Source organism: Syngnathus typhle, linkage group LG22 (genome assembly GCF_033458585.1).
Source record: "Syngnathus typhle isolate RoL2023-S1 ecotype Sweden linkage group LG22, RoL_Styp_1.0, whole genome shotgun sequence".
Taxonomy (NCBI): domain Eukaryota; kingdom Metazoa; phylum Chordata; class Actinopteri; order Syngnathiformes; family Syngnathidae; genus Syngnathus; species Syngnathus typhle.
The window spans coordinates 5,451,857-5,469,925 of record NC_083759.1 but is presented as its reverse complement, the minus strand read 5'-3'; the positions used below and the strand labels follow the sequence as shown (position 1 = coordinate 5,469,925).

The following is an 18,069-nucleotide window of genomic DNA, read 5'->3' as shown; positions in this document are numbered from 1 at the left end:
CTTTTAGTTCATAGGTGTCAAACTCAAGGCCCCAGGGCCAGATACGGCCCACCACATAATTTTATGCGGCCCACAAAGACAACTGTGTCAATGTTAAAATTACAAATTGTCTTCACCCTTAAAAAAATAGAGACACTGCTACCAATTTTTATTACCATTCATCTTTTTCAAATACCGTATTTTCCGGACTATAAGGCGCACCGGACTATAAGGCGCACCTTCAATGAATGGCCCATTTTAAAGCTTTGTCCATATATAAGGCGCACTGGACTATAAGGCGCACCATTAATGCAATCACAATATAATAACTTAAAATAGTAAAAACAATAACAATATATCAATAATGTTAATATCACACAACACACAAAACAAATATGTAAAGCTTACTTTAATAAGTACAAAACAGTCAGATAGATCAGTAAACTTAAAACGGTAAAGTTCCATCTATCATTCTCTATTTGGTCCATATATAAGGACTATAAGGCGCACTGTCGGCTTTTGAGAAAATTTGAGGTATTTAGGTGCGCCTTATAGTCCGGAAAATACGGTAATTGAACAGTTTTTCTAGTATTTGAGTAGCCTGGTCATAATGGCCCTACGAAGGAAACTATGACCACGATGCAGCCCACGACATAAATTCATTTGACACCGCTGTTAAAAAATATCCTCTAAATAAATATTATACGATGGTTACAGTTAGACCCTCGAATGCATATTTTTTTTTAATCAAGATGCTGTCAGTCAGTTAGTTCATTAATTCAGTCTCTCTTTCCCTCTCTGTTAAACCGTATATTAATGAGGCAACGCTTCCGACGTGACTATCCAGCAAAAAAGTTAACCTACCCTGCAGTATATAAGAACTATCTGAATATATTAGTCACATCGGTCGACAGGTTACATACATATGAACACACACACACTCACACAACAGAGCATAATGCAATATAATGAGGCATATTACTATAACGAGGGATCACTCAGAGGTCAATTAGAAGACAGGATTATACTGTGATGAGAGACTCGCTGTAGAAAGGGTTGATGGGCATAATAAAGAGGAGTGGTTGAGGGGCACGGCGGATCATGTGGAGCAGCTTCTGTGCTCGCAATTACCGTACATCATCTACTTGGTTGAATTATAGGCTCCCCGAAAAAGGAACGTATTGGCAGATGATCAATCTGAGCTCAAAGCAGAACACGAGGACATATTTAAAGATCTGCACTCAGCCGTGTCACAAGGTCTCCCCGTTTCACTCTCCTGCCTCTTTATCTAGTCCAGCATGCCAACAAATGCACTATATGCTGCCAGAGGATGAGAGTACGTAATAAGTGCATGAGTCATAAACCAAGGCCAATGTGCAACACCAAGGTTACAGTCAGGGAATATTTGTAGCATCAATGAGAACAGCTATGAATATATCGGTACTTCAAATGTGCAATGTCTGATCAGCACTCTCTTACCATGAGGTCATCTAATGTTGTAAATATTTTTAAACATGACATATAATATTACCAGAGGTGGGCATTCCGTATCAGGGTCGTAACAATCTGTCCGTCCATCCTGGACGAGGGACGAAAAGGTTTCAAAAAAGGACGGACTGACTAGTAGTAGGTTGGCGTCCCTGTAAAAGTCCACATCTGGGTCAAATGACGACTAGACTCTCCGTTCGTCCGACAGCCCATTTTGGCACACTAACATGGACTTCGGCCAGGACAAGGATGGAAGGGTGCCCAGGTCACGGATGGTCCGGCAAAAACTGATAACGTGCCCACCTCTGAATATTACGGAACTAGTTACACAGTACAGACATAGCCTATATTTAATTTTTTTACACTTGAACACCATATCCAGTACACTTGCGAGTAAATATAGGAGCCAGTTCGGATATTGTGAAGATTGTCGAGTTTGGTGTGACACCAGAACGCCAGAACATTCTATTTTTTCAATGTCATTGTGGAGGAGAAATGTCGAACACAATTAAACCTTCCAAGTCCCCACAGTCAATTCCTCAATATTGGTTACCGTATTTTCCGCACTATAAGGCGCATCGGATTATAAAGCGCACCTTCGATGAATGGCCCATTTTAAAACTTTGTCCATATATAAGGCACACCGGATTATAAGGCGCACCTTCAATGAATGGCCCATTTTAATACTTTGTCCATATATATGATTTGGTCCGCGGGCCGGACTTTGGACACGCCTGCTGTAGTGGCTCAATATTGGTCCATATATAAGGCGTACCTGATTGTAAGGCGCACTGTTGGCTTTTGAGAAAATTGGAGGTTTTTAGGTGCGCCCTATAGAGCGGAAAATACGGTAACTGCATTTTTTTTTTTCCATCCAAGTCTTCCTATAAAAATTGTGGAAATGGAACTAATTCATTGCAAGGTTAAACCGTCATAAAACCTTGATCAGAGCTGGTGAATAATAAAGTAACATCTTCTCTTAAAGGTCATCTATCTGTAAAACAATTAAGGTCAAATGGCTAAGGCTTAATGTGAAGCTGAGTGCTGATAGATATTTAACCAATGACATTAGAAGGCTTCAGAAAGTGATGTCACAATCACTGGACCATTAAAAAGTGTGCTTTGGAATAATCCCAACAATAATAAATACCGTAAATTTCGGACTATAAGCCCTGACTTTTTTCGCACATTTTTAACCCGGAATCATGAGTTTTAGCTGGTGCGGCTTATAGTCCAAAAAATTACAATATCTACCACCGGGACCGTACAGCTGATAGACACATAATTTGGAGGCTACCTGTCTCCTGGGAGTTCAGCACCTCCAGGGCATGCATCATGGCACTGGCAAATACATTGGCGTCCTCCTTGCTGCCAAAGTTAAGGCCATAGACCTGTCGAGCATCCCGCCACTGGTGGAAGGTCTGTGTGGCCTGGTTGTACTTCAGCCCCTTGGGAATGGCACAATTTATCACCACCTGGAGATGGAAGGAGACAACAGATCTGAAATTGTGGGCAAGTAGGGTAGAAATTGGCGGGTTTAATAAAGACGTTGGACCAAAATAAATTTTTGTGAAATATGCCCAATTTGCCTCAAGGTACTCCTGTGAGTTTTCCACTTCTATACACTCACAGTTGAGAACTGTTATTTATAGTTATATTAGTTTGGCATCATCAAATGCTCGGATGATGTAAACACACACAAATGATTTTGTCTCTTTAGATCAGATAAAGCTTTAATACCCAGAAAGATGTGCAGAGCAGTCAAATCATTTAATCTCTGTGTAAAATCCTTTAATCTCTGTGTCATCTTGTGTTCAGACTAATGAGTGAGGGACTTCAAAACATTTCCCAACAACGGTGAGGATAATTCAACAAGGCCCCCAAGGTCCGTCGGGGTTTTAGAAAACTAATGGAAAAAAACAACAGCAGAACTGACGTCTAGTGTTTACATTAACATAGATCATAAGTGTCAAACTCACGGCCCGGGGGCCAGATGCGGCCTACACATCATTTTATGTGGCCCACGAACGACTTCATGTGTCAGTACTAAAATTACAAATTGTCTTCACTTTTAAAAAAATTGGTAGAAATTATTAGTACCATCCATTTTTTTTTTAAATGGTTTTTTTTTTTAAATATAAAAGATTTTACTAGTGCCCTTTTCTACTCATGTTGCTACACCCAAAGCAGATTTCAGAATGGATATTTTATTGTTGATGGACAAAGTAATAATTGGACAGTCAGAAATATTGTTGTTTGTTGTTGTTGGCAAAAATACCTTCATATGTAGTGGGTTTAATATTTGAAAAAAACTAGGATTGTAGATAAAAAATAATCTGAGTTTTGTAACTTTGGGAAGCCCTCACATCTCCTTCTTACTGGACTACAAAAAATTGGTTAAGACAGGAAGCAGAATTTTAATTCAGAGAGATTTGTGTTTTTTCCTGATTTACGTAATTTGAACAATTTCGTTGGATAATCTCAGCTCAAATACTTTTTTTTTTTTCTCCAACCCCTGTTTCCACAGTGTTTCAACAGAGGGGAAAAACATTTGAGTAACTGGAAACATAATACTTTAAATGTTCCCGAAAGTCTTTATTAATTAGGAAACTATACAATGCAACTCAGCGCTTGTGCTTACAACAGAATTCCCAAGCTGTGGAGTCATACAGGAAGAAAAAAACCACCATATTTGGTAAGATGATTTTTATGAACTCAGGAAAGAAACACTTAATGTGTCACAACCCAAAAATAGCCAGATATTTTTTGAATAGTTACGTCACACTTCCTTTTGGAAAACTTTTTCAATTTCATAACACCAAACAGTCTAATTTCCATCTGGTCTGTGTAACCTTTATCAACAGATACGCACTAACCTGATGATCTTGGATCTTGCGGCCCACGACACGGAAGGCATTGTTTCCTGTGTGGTGGTAAATGTGGACTCTGCTGAAGCCAGTCGAGCCTCCCGCTGGCACCCACTTCTTATTGGCATCGTCGTACACCATAACTGCAGCTCGTGCCTGGCAGATACTCTGTTCACTAAAGAAAAACGAGACACAAAAGCAGAAAACGTCATTTCAAAAGATTATAAAGAAATGACTGCAAATGTAATCTGCGCCACAACTTAGACCTGCTTTTACCTGGTCTATTTTCTGTCACCAAATATGTGAGAGAATTGTCTGTTTGTTCAGGTTTGCCCCGACTCCTCACCTTGCCAGGCTACACAATCTCTGGGACAAAGATTCCATTGTATTTTTAACTAAATTGAGTAGCAATCGGATTTTACTTTTACCTCATATTATATATTGTTTGTAAATCCCCAAGAGCTGCTACAGATGATTGTATCCCCACTTAAATCTAATTACGGAATAAGATTCCACTACAGTTAGGTTTTGATTATACTGCAATCAAAAGGGCACAATTATATCTGAGTGGGAATAATTATATCAAATTTGCTGATATAGATATGTGGAAAATTAGAGATGAAGAGACCAAAGCTGATTCACATTCCATTATCTAAACCCCAGCGCGACTAAATGTTATATACTTCCCTGTACAAGACTTTCCACATTGCACATTTTGTGTAGGATTTATCACAGTTTTGATACATGCAAGTACTGCAAGTACTGATTATTTCATATTTATGGCCTACAAATCTCCTGCAAAGGTTTGCGACAATGGTATGTTCCGATTTGTGCACGAAGAGGTCAGTGATGGAATAGAGGAGAACACACGGAAAAGCACGATCAGACCAGAATAGTAAATGCAAATGGTAATGGCAGATGAGAATAAGTTCCTCTACTTCATTAATGTTAATGAGGGTCGGAGAATGACTTTCCGACTTCAAAGAGGTGCAGATCCACTTCAGAGACTTCTACCCAATTATGTCATATGCCAGGACGAGCCGGGGCGGTACCTACTCTATGGTTTCATAATCGTAATTGAATTTCGATTAATTGCACAGCCTTAGTAGAGATGCAGTTGGATTTTTGCTAAGAGGAAGGAGTGTAAGAACAGAGGAGCAATAGGGAGGGTCTTGGATACATCTGCATCCTTCCTCTTTTGTGGCTGAAGCATTTCCAGTTAACTCCCTGCGGCTCTTGCAGTTCTGAGACTCATTGCCCGTATCCAAACCCAGCTGCACATCTTTCAAATGAGCCTTGAGCTCCTTTATCCTCAATATACCTCTGACCGTTTCAATGTTGAAGATTTTTTTTTTTAATTGATAGCACTTTAAATGATTAAGACTACGCCAGAAATTGTTTTGGCTGAAGCAGAATTCTAATCAATATGATGAGGAAATTTGGCAAAAACTGTTATACAATGAATATAAAGTTTACATGGTTCTGATTATATGGCAAGTTTTTGAGACATGGAAAAATCAGAGCACAATAACTTCAAAATGTTTTCTCTGTTTTTGTGACATAGCATAGGGCAAAAAAAATCTGAGAGGGGAAGTGAAAATAAACAGAGTTAATTTGATTGCACAAGTGTGCACACCCTCATAACTTGGGGTGTGTTCAGAATGAACACAATCATAAAATGTTGTGCAACTTTAACGATGGTGCAACCAAGAAAAAACACGTTTTCACACATCGCTGGCATCGAGTGGACTTCCAAAATCACTTTCCAAAAAGACACGTTTGCTGCAAAAAGCCTCATTCGTATAGTCTGGTAACACACTGCGCTTACTTTTAATATCCACTGTATATTGATTTTCTCACAAAGGACACCAAGGTTACTACTTTTTTTAATCCATTGAAACATTTTCTGATGGAGCCGTGAGAAAATACCCTGATCTCAACCATATGGACCGAGAAGAGGAAAAAAAAAGACAGAGCAGGAAAGAACCGACACGTGGCGTGACGCCTTAGGTGTGACAAAGCAGCTATTATCACAAGTGCTAAATATAGTTGCTAAGATTATCTGTGCAGAATGCACAGCGATGGTGTGGGAATGACTAAGTGTGGCGGGACAATGCCCAGGCCTTCCAGTGAGATGAACAGGCATAGTCATTTCTAAGCGGAAAAGTTGCTCCTAATGCCGGCAACTTTAAAGGGTTTGGCGTTTGTAAATAAAAAATAAAATCAGCGGGAGGGGTAGAAATGGACGGATGGAAGGATGGATGCCGTCCACCATGCCATGAAAGTAACGAACATGATGGCCGTTGTTTACTATTCAGAGTTTATTTTGTCCAATTGATAATATGTACCAGTTTTTCAATTGAATATTTTTGTAGATAGTGAAGCTGTTTAAGTATAGAAATTATTCGTTCATTCTTTTACTTTGCTTGCTTGGTGCTCCAATATGGAACAATAGAGTTAGACCACGACATTTAAACTTTATCTAAATCTTTATTTATTCATAGCACACTGCAAGAAATTTTTAAAGCATATATCATTTTTAGCTGGTTTTAAGCAAGTTTAATTTTTTATTATCATCTTGCACTCTGGACCCTACTTTCTGAGAACCACCCATGTGGAATTCATCATAGACATTACCAGTTATGTATTTTTTAGAGGGCTTGTGGGGTCCATGGGGGATTTTACCAACCAAAACAATAATTTGTGTTAGCTAGACATTGCTGCTGTCTTGTTAATGAATCATCTAATTTACGTCATTGCGGCAGAAAGCATTATAGTCTGCTAATTACCTGATTTAACTGATCTAGTTAAGCACCCAGGCTTGTTTAATGAGTAGAATACACGCAATTCCTGGATTCAATTAACTGTAATTAGTTACTTACAGAAACCATTAGCTCAATGAAGAGGTAGCTCCCTAGAGGAAAGATCCACATGTGGTTTTCCAGAGTTTTATTACATTGAATGACTACACTGATGTAATGGCCTCCCTTAGAGAAATATCAGAATCTCCGCAATAAATCTGTGTGACCTTTCACTGACTAATGCAACATTTTGTCGAGTAATAAAAAGTATGGCTCAGCCCTTAGTGGTGTGAGAAAATGTAAAGGTTATGTAAAGAGGTATAGTGAAAAAATATAAAACAGTAAGACAAATGAAAAAATATTTTGTAAAAAATAGGGATATCCAAGCTTCACATTGCTTAGAGGATTTTAAAAATGTTGGGCCAACGATTCAGATAAGGACTGCAAGATGAGGTCTTAAAGTAAAGACAATTTGTAATTTCAGTATTGACATAGGATGCACAATTTGTCTTTGCAGGTCACATAAAATGATGTGGTGGGCCGTATTTGGCCCCCGGGCCTTGTGTTTGACATCTATGGTCCAGAGCGTCAAAGCCAACCCACAAATTTAGAGTATAGACAAATAAATTTTTGAATTACAGGGTTGTGAATATTATCAGATCAAAATACAGCTTGAAATCTTTCATCACTGCATTATGATATACAGTATGGTCATAAATGGCGAAATTACATTTTCATACTGTTTGCTATAACAAGCAACCTAGCAAACAAAATAGTTATGTTTTAGATTACAACTGCAACATGAAAGATTACCTTTAAAGAAATAAAATAAAATTAGAACAACAAGTAAGGCTGTCTTTTCTCACATATTATGTAAGTGAGATATACAAATAAACAAAGTCAAGTCGCATACACACAAATGTGTCAGGTCAGAATTAAAGTCGTAGGTCTTTTAAGGGTGTTACCGGGGTTCAGAGTGCCGGCTGTCTGTTGAATTGGGGGACTGGCACATTTAACAAGATGGTTCATTACATTACCATTCATACACGCACAGGGAGCGCATTGACAAGAGAGCAGGTCTGGACTGGATTAGATTGCACTCCACATCAGGAACGAACAATTAGTGCCTTCAAATGAACAACTGCATAGCCTTATTGAAACCATAGAAATAAAAATGAAATGATGTCAACTTCCTTTCGTGGTTCATAAACAAATTAAATGGTGAGCTACCTAATGTTGCACTGGAAATGGTATGGATTTAGTTATCTATTTATTTGATTATTCTTTTTTTATTTTTATTTATTTTTTTTACCATTTTTTTACATTTAATGTATTTATTTATATACATACATTTATTTTATTCTTTTTTTATTTTTCATTATTTATCTTTTACCATGTTTTTTATATAACGTAAATGCCACTATCAAATACCGCACACCAAAAAACCACACATTCCAACATTTTATTTCTTGTCATTAGATTGTTTTTACATTCATTATTAATTTACTCAAATTATTTTGTAAATAAACAGGGGGAAACGCCGCCATCTTTTTTGAACATCGTCGTTGTATGAAAGGATTTACAGACTACAGATAAACCGTGATCACATTGCAAACAATTAGTATGAACGTTACACATTTCAATTGTCGCAAGCACCGTAGAATTTCCGAGCATGCGGTGAAATTAATCAAACAGAGAAAGAAGCGAAACAGGACACAACTCTCCTTCAAACTTGTCATGGTACTTACAAATTCCTCCCTCCATGTCTTGACTCCACCATACATCACTGACCTCCTCCATCCCTAAACCCAGCTCAAATCGTTCATTCATGAAACCACCATTTTCTATCCCACACAGGTGTAAACAGTGGCACGGCTGAGAACGTTTGCTTATGTTAGGTGTTACATTTGAGGTGACGTTTTAATGAATGTACCTTACAACCGTGCTGGCAAACAAACTTCTCATTCTGCCAAACATGCATACAAAAACAAACGCACACACACGTCGTTTATAAAAAAAGAAAAAAGAAAAAACTCTCAGGACTGACAGCATAGAAAAAAACGTAAGTACAGTACACCTTACCCAATTAAAAAAAGCAAAAAAAAGTATTTTCTACTTTTCAGATGCATGGATAAGATGAAGCATTTACAGCTTATACTGTCTAAAACACTGGTGTCAAACTCAAGGCCCGGGGGCCAGATACGGCCCACCACATCATTTTATGTGGCCCGCGAAGACAAATTGTGCATCAAATCCGTGTCATTACTAGAATTGCAAATTGTCTTCACTTTTAATATATTTTTTTTAATATTTGACCAGTTTTTACTGGTCTGATTTGAAAACGAGTTATTTGTCCCTTTGTTTTGTAACTTTGACTGTATATAATATGGGGTGCTCATACATTTATTTGGGTTGACAGTCATAATGGCCCTCCGAAAGAAGCTATGACTAAAATGCGACCCGTGAAAAAAATGAGTTTGACACCCCTGGTCTAAGACATTCTTTCCCAGGGAATGTTCAGTGTCGCTAATAATTACATGTATATCGGCCAAACACGATGGATTTGTTTCTGTCGTGTTATGAAACTGTATCATCTTAATAATTACGAAGTGTCTTATGTTGCAGCTGCTAAATGTGGAAGTTGGCAATGTAAGGTAAGCTATAACCGAAGCAAGCCTTTGGGGTACTGGCGCCACTACACAGAAGAGAAGGGAAATCCTTGGGAAGCTCTGAGAGTACAATCTTACATATGGATTAAAAAAAGAATAAAAAAATCAGGCATTTAACAGTTTCAGTTCTGCTAATGTCAACACATTAAAATTCTCTTCCACTACCAATCTAGTCAGAAGATTCGTGTGACTACACGTGTTCTCTCGAAACAGAACAAACACTCCCACAATATGCTGATGTTACCCGGAGGCGGGGGGCGTTAGGAAATGGCCATGTTGTCGAGAAAAGATTTGTTTTGGAAAACACTTCTTGCCATCTGGGTAACCCACTTTAATGTAAAAATGACATGATTTGGTTTTATTTACTGCTGCTTCTTTGATTGGTTACAGATTGGTTACAAGACGAGACGATCAGGCATTTGTCGTCCTTCGTCGAGAAGGAGGAAACATTTTATGGAATACGGTTTTTAATTGCTCCTGTGAAAAAAATTGACAAAGAATTGTGTCATTCCATATTGTTTTGGCATTTTATAGAGCTCACAATTTTGAGGTATGACTTTCAGACATAATCGATTTATGTTGTCTAAACCAACGAGAGAGAGCGAGACTAACAAACTGAGCACTTCAAACTAAAACAAATGCTACAATCGAGAAAAAAAGTGAATGGTGGAAAATGAAAACAAACCCAGATTGCAGTCAAATAACAATTTTGAACAAAGTCCCCTCTCGTCAACTAAATCGAGCACGACGATAGCGACATGAAATGATAAGAAAACAAAACCAGTCATCTGAAAACCGTCTTTGAGGAAAACTACCTACCGATGGATTTCCATTTTGGATGCCAGCACACATCTTTCATTGAGGACAAAAATGGAGGATTTGCAATGTGGACCTGAAGACTGAACCTGCATGACTCCAGGTTTGTTCCCCGATACCTTCCACTTCTCTTCTCTAAAGCTTCCACCAGCCCTACTTCTCACCAGTCCTTACCAGCTTCTGTTTCTAAAAGACCACAAACCTTTTCCTGGCCCCGATCTTGGCCAGATCTTCCCTTTCTTTGTATATTTGCTGTTGGTATCCCAAGACAATTTTCCTTCTCTCTACCAAACGATTGTCCTCTTGGGCATACCTTGGTTCCACTCAGCACCTCCGACAGAATCTAGGGAAAAAGCCACAGTGTCGAGGGGATTCCTTACTTATTCATACGTGCCATGTCAGCAAGTCAGCCAGTAAGTGAGAAAGGGAGCGAGCCGTCGGTGCTTTTCCCATGGCAGCGGCGCCCGCCAACAAACACAGCTCATTCAGTCCTGGTTTTCTCGCTGCAGCCGCAACACCAGTCAGGTATCCAGGCAACAGGCTCCTGCGCTCACGGGGCTCCGTGAAAGCTGCTATTGCGGGAAACACCCCATGGCCGAAGCGTTATAGCCTAGTTCGGCTCCGCTCCGGAATGTTCAATGGTGGCTGTCTCGCTCCTCCGCTAACTCACATTGCTTGCATCCCACTTAATCCAGCGTCTTTCATTTGTTCATGGCTCCCTCGCTTCCTCTCCTTTCCTATCTTTGCTCGCAAGCTTATCAGCATGACTCTGTGTATGCGCTATTTCTAACCCGCTAGACGCCCACCTAACTCAGCTCCCTCTCTCTCTCGCTCGCTCACAGAGAGATAAATGTGTTAAGTAAGTTAGGAAGATTGAGACTGTAATAATGTTTGATAGCACTGGAACAAAGGCTGCTAAAACATGGACTGGGTGACACAGACAAGAATGATAAAGTTGACACATTGTAAGCTTATTTTTGCCTGCTATATAATTCTTTGCATTTATTTCATAATTGAATCGGACTGGCTACAATCGTTATATCCGTGTTACGGTAAAAATATCACCGGGAAGAATTATGGAGTCAACCGAATTGAATCATTAGTTGTTGACGTCGACAAGGTTTTTCAGCCAAATGTTTATTGAAGATGCTGCAAATCTTACTGGCTTTTATTGGTTGCTATGCCGACAATTACGCTTGCTTGGGAATTTGCTCCAGAGTGAAATTGAAAAGAAACTGCTGGCACCATCATATTTAGTAGCTGTGGGCTTTTCTAAACATTGCATTTAACAGATACACACTCTTTGAATATGAAAAGGAGAGTTTTGGATAGACTAACTTGGCACTGAGTTTAGCTCATGTCTCCACAATATGCTGAATTGTCTGCTTTGTTGTGGATGGCAGAAGGGCAAAAATGATTTTGAGGTCGTGAGCAGTTATACTTGATTTGACTCTTTGTGACGTGAACTTTAAAAAAAAAAAAAAAAAACATGATGCATGCAAAGGTCCAGGATGGCTCAGGCTTTTAATTGTTGACAGTTGAATAGACCACGATTGAAATATCGCCAACTATTTGGAAGCATATTCATGTGCTGTGTATTCGGGGTAGGGCACGGTATAATGTAAACACCGGCGAGGGTACGAACAAACACACTCTGACACGTACACAGATTCACAATGACAGGACTGCAAGGAAAATACTGAAGCAAATACTCATAGGCCGGACAACAAAGGTTGAGGATGACTATGGGATTATTCGACCTCACCACAAACCCCACCCATGTGTACGTCTCAGGGGAAAAGCGCGAGTAAATTCCATATCAAACGGCAAACAGACTATTATTTTTATACAACAGGTGGTGTCTCTTGAATTTTTTTTTTTTTTACAAGAACATTCACCAGAATATCGAGAACAGAAAGCAACCGTTGTTTCGTCAATTTGTCTTGAAACAAAACCAGATGAGTTTGCTTGAATGCAGTGATAAGACCTTTTACTTTTCAATTCAATTATTTTGTCAACCACTAGAGTTAGACTGACCTTGACTTTTGTGTAATTGCCTAAAGACATAAAACTTTATGGTTGGATCCTAACTAAGCAACAACCAAATAAAAGTTAATGGTCTTGCTTCTTTGACCTATAAAATATTAATGACCTTAAGTTACCTTCCGATCCAAATAGCTAGTAATTCACCCGCGACTAATTTTTTTTAAAAGCACAGATGATTAGTAGTTGGCAATGGTCAGCATTGAAGATTAAACAATTCCAGTCAGGTTGAGTCCGTGTAATCCATCCAAGTGGATTTATGGGTCTCAGATCTCCACTTTTAGATTTTCTATAATTGTATTATGATTGTTCAATTCAAAATTATTTCTAGTCTGAACAGTCCACAAAGACTGATAAGGTTATAAATAATCAGGAACTTAGTGCATGCCGGCAGCAGCGCATTTCAGTTCTCTATTCATGATCAACAGCATAGCTCTGGGTTGTTGTCATATGACCTCCACTGGTTCTGCTGCCTCGCCTGGACAATTAGGTCATTGTTGCCGGGTGAATTTGCCACATAAGGCAAGTCTGACACCATGTTGGCAGATGCACAGTACAGAATTTTTAAAAGACGGAAAAACTGTCAGATTGATTTTTTTTTTTCCATCAAAATCAACTAAAACAAATTGTTTTTTTCAAAAACTGCCTTCAACTTGTCTGGGCTTAATTATGACTGCATTGTTTGATGGACACTTCTGCTGGCCCATGGAGAGTGTTGAACACATGTCATCACAACAGTATTTCATAAATTGAGCAATCCTGACATCACCAATTCGAAATACATGATTCACAGACATCGATGTTGAGAAAGATCAAACACATCATTTGTGACTAAAGCACAGATGCTACCCTCGCGGAGATCTTCATGGCTGCCAAGAACATACCCTTCCACCATAACCTGAGGAAACACATCTGCAAAAAGCTTTTTCTTGTGTGTTTTCCCTTTCAACTCCTTTAGGAAATGACAGCAACTTCAGAGGTAATGAACTAGAAAAGCATCCCGTCACCACATGGTGTGATGAGCTCTATGGTGTAGCAAAAAGAAGAATCTGATTAGACTCCGGGGTCTCGAGCAGTCACAGCTGTTCTATAAATATAAAGGCTTCCCATCTGGTAAGAGAACTCTTAAAGACAGGGATTCCAAATGATGAATGAATAGTTGATGGCACTTCACGTTGCCTGAGAGGGAAAGAGGTGGCCCAAAGCAACGAACAAAAGTGCAGCCAGATTGTCAGCCATGACACAGCAAGATTGTTATCTTCAAGCCTTTAACAAACTGTGAACTCCAAACCCCAATTCTACAGGGTGAAGACTGTATAAGGAAGCGCTTCATTTATATCCTTGATTGGACAACGTGAGCCGAGGCTATCATTTGATCCCCGACATCCATTAATAACTCCAACTGAGCAACCAGTAACTTACGAGTCACGAGTCATCTTGGCAACAACACTGCGTGAATCCAGCACCTCCGCCTACAAGGAAATTCTGTTGTTGGAAGGATTTGGTCCGATTGTTGAAGTCTCTACTGTCTCAACAGACTACTTGGCAGACTGACTGGCTGACTTCAGACGGGGGGGGGGGCAAGTGACCAGGGTTTAGACCGACTGACAATGGGAGGGTAACCACCCACCCACCCACACTCACCTCACCGGAGCCGGGGCTAAAACTGGAATAGCTGGGGGAGGGGACGGGGGGGCTGCTGGGTGTTGTGAAATTCCTAGAATGTATCTCTCCTCTTCACCAAAAATAGATATTGTGACCTGCATGCATCATCAGACAGGATTATCCGGGGGATTTGTCGGGAGCCACTAGAGCAAGGTCTGTTCATTCCATCCAGATGACAGGATCTTTTAGAACCAAAAGGAAACAATTGATAATCCCTTCAACTTGTGGTTTGGGACAGAACAGGAGTGTCAAACTCATTTTTGTCACGGGCCGCATTGTAGTCATAGTTTCCTTCGGAGGCCCATCATGGCAAAACAAAAGACAAATTGCAATTTCTGATGCACTATTTGTCTTTCCGGGCCACATAAAATGATATGGCGGGCCGTATCTGGCCCCCGGGCCTTGGTTTTGACACCAATGATCAAGAATAAGATTGGAACTATATCAACTCAATGATAGGGGGAATGCTCTGCAGCCTGCGGCATGATTGTAATTTCAATATTTGGCATACTCATGTCAACTTGATAAATCTGTCAGGCTATCATAGTGTACTATGATAGGTTGTTTTCTCTCTTATCTCCTGAGAGGAATTATCTTTTTAACCTTATGGCTCAAAGTTAAGGTCAGCCAAGAATAGTTATTTCTGAATACAGGTTTGGGAAGCTTACAGGTTGATTGAGGAAGACAAGGGCACACTTATCGTGCCCCGCTGGGGAAGCTAATAAAGAAGCTGTATCTTACAGGCTTTGAATTACTCGAAAGAAGGTTTTGCTTTTTATATGCTGCCTCTGCTTTTCCGCCATATGCTTGAAGCTAAGCTTATGGAAATAGAATCTCGGCGGGGGTAATTTCGGAACAGGTGGGGGTAATGCTGTACAGTAATATATTACATTTAAACGGTAATGAAATTAGTTACTCAGCTCAGTTATTACGTTTCTCATTTTTGTCTGTAATAGTCTTAGTGTTACTGAATCTTGTATCACTTTTTAATTTTTTTTTAACCACTGAAGGATGTCATACCTTTTCTGAGAATGGTAAGCATCTGAAATGGTTTGGGGATTAAATCCTCACTTAAAAGTTTTTTTTATGTGGTGAAAAGACAATGAAGATTCAAACAAGGACTTCTCCCTGCATCAATCTCAACAGCCGTTAAGAGAAAATTTAAAGAGCAATTAAACAGCTAAAACCTGCTTGTGTATTCTAGACGAGAAGAACGACAGCAGCTGAATAGAACAGGCTACACTTTATCTCACCAAGTGCCGAATGACTCAGACATATTAAATCTCTGTGATTTGATGGGAATACTAATGCAAAAAGAAAAAAAGAAAAAGAAAGAAATGGGGACAGAACACAAAGACACATGGGGAAAGAGACAATAAAGCTCAAGGGGATCAAAAAAAAACCTGATAGCAGGGGTGTCAAACTCATTTTTGTCGTGGGCCGGATTGTAGTCATAGTTTCCCATTATGACGGTCAACGTCTCCTATATATATAATACAAACTGATGAATAACTAGTTTTGAAATCAGAGACTAGTAAAATCTGTTTAAATAGCTCAAAAAGTTGAATGGTGATAAAACTTACTAGCAATATGTTTATTTTTCAAAAAGTGAAGACAATTTGCAATTTTAGTAATGGGATTCATTTTTTTATTGTAATTGTGCTTACTACAGCACAGACTAAGGTTGAACCATTGTTAACAATGGACAGTGTAGTTTTGAAATACAGCGATCCTTCGCTACTTCGCGTTTCGTTTATCGCGGCCTCACTACATCGCCGATTTTTTTTCCCCAAATTAAAAAACAATTTAAAAGTCAAAATAAAACTTCTAAATTGAGGAAACGTGTCTAACCTTTAGGACAATGTAGTATTACTCCAAATGTTCGTTTACATTCCGTTTTCGCGTGTTAGCATGATCGCAAATTAGCATCTTTCCGCTAACCCGTTAGCCTGCCCAGTACTTCTTGTTGGTGACCGTACTTCGCGGATCTCACTTATCGCGGGTGGTTTTTCGAACCAATTATTCGCGATAAACGAGGGATTACTGTACTACTGCTATCCCTCGCCAACAAAAACAACATATTCAATTACTTTGTCAGATAGGGAACATTTCTTCCCCCCAAAAAAAAAACATGTTGGGTATTCATGCTTCAAGCTGTTCATTAGTCACTCCTATGAAATATGCAAATATGCTTTATGTGACGTGAACAAAAGCTGGAAGGGAACACTGCATAAGTGAAGGGCAAAATTGTAGGAACAAATGGTTGATGTAAGATGTTCGGAGAGACTACAGAAGGTAGTTTGTGAGGTTCGACCTGAGTAAAAACAACAGGCATAGACAGCTGCTGGGGACACGAGCAGACAGATGGACAAACAGAGCAGCCACCTGTTTTACTGCTCACACATACACGTGCCAAACCCTGATTCAGATAAATACCACACACAAGAACACATCACGGTAACCTTCCAAATTGACGCCTCGAGATTTGGTTATAAATACGGTATGGTGAAAACTTGACGCTTTTGAAAGTAATCCTTACATTATCCAAATCAGGGGTGTCAAACTCATTTTTGTTGGGGGCCGTATCGTAGTCATAGTTCGCTTCATTATGACTGTCAGTGTCGTATAGTCTATACAGCAAACTAACGAATAACTAGTTTTGAAATCAGAGACAATTGAAAACTGTTCAAATATTCTAAAAAGATGAATGGTAATAAAGCAAAGAGACAATTTGTAATTTTAAGCTGATGCGTCATTTGTTTTCATGGGCCACATAAAATGATGTTACCGGCCGTATCTGGCCCCCCGGGCCTTAGGTTTGACACCTATGTTCTACATAGTTTATAAAACAAACAATCAACTGTAATTCAAACACTGGATTCAGGCAGCCTTAGGCAGGTAAGTTGTGTTTAAACAAATAAACCATTAAATAAGAAAACGCAACATGCTTTTTAATTGTTGGCAGTCAAAAAACAAATATGAATGATACTGTAGGTTTATGTCCCTTTAAGGCCTTCTGTCAAAATGATTATAACAGAATAAAACAGGAGGAAGGGTAGAAAAATGAGTCGGGTAATTAGAGAAGGGCTGAGTCCACTGGAAAAACTAACAACTAACAAACACCCGACTGTGCGTACACCTTCTCAAGTGTCAAAGTGTGCTAACCTGGCAGTTCACAGTTTCACAGCTGCTGCTCAAAAAGCTGCCAGCAGACAGAGAGAAAGCTTTGGACCCAAAGACTTCTAAAAGTTTCATTAGGGTCTCATTTCCTTGATGAGAACTAGATCCTCGAATTTAAAAGTCGATCGGGATTTTTAAAGAGGAAGGATAGTGGCTTACGAGCAGTTCCGCTCTTGTCTAGGAGGCGGTGATGTGCACTATTATCTGCTAGCCAACTGGAAAACAACGATAAATCCGTTTTCACAACTGAATAAATCCTCCTCTGCTTCCACAAACCGGCGATGAAAAACCAAATCTATGCAGGAAATTGAAGTAAACCCATAGTTGGCGTGAGCTGGGTGCAAAATGCTCCCTTAGCCAAGCCAAATGAATTATTCAGTAAACGCACACGCTTCTTTTCGACACCACAACAGGACAGCGGCGCATGCCTTATTTGGACTAAAATCAATTGGAAAACGATTTTCTGAGACAGCCAGTCTTGAATTAACAATAGAATAAGAAGGCTTGTCTTTTTGCTTCACTTTTATTTATACTACTTGATTTTCCGGTTTTTGTTGTCAT

The 18,069-nt window shown here is 39.3% G+C and overlaps 1 protein-coding gene across 10 annotated transcripts in view; it reads right to left on the bottom strand.

The window, feature by feature from the left end:
• Nucleotides 1-18,069, bottom strand: part of enah (ENAH actin regulator) — a 46,863-nt gene that overhangs the window by 23,062 nt on the left and 5,732 nt on the right. For 2 of the 10 annotated variants that reach the window (XM_061269815.1, XM_061269821.1), the window contains exons 1-3: nt 10,624-10,783; nt 4,344-4,509; nt 2,765-2,942 (exon numbers count right to left, since the gene is read on the bottom strand). In XM_061269815.1, the coding sequence (XP_061125799.1) occupies nt 2,765-2,942; nt 4,344-4,509; nt 10,624-10,715 (436 nt within the window). In that variant the 5' untranslated portion in view covers nt 10,716-10,783. Of the gene's footprint in view, nt 1-2,764; nt 2,943-4,343; nt 4,510-10,623; nt 10,791-10,822; nt 10,954-11,000; nt 11,384-14,085; nt 14,246-17,667; nt 17,866-18,069 lie in introns of those variants that run through there. The other 8 variants (XM_061269819.1, XM_061269817.1, XM_061269816.1 and 5 more) reach the window with 8 other exon arrangements.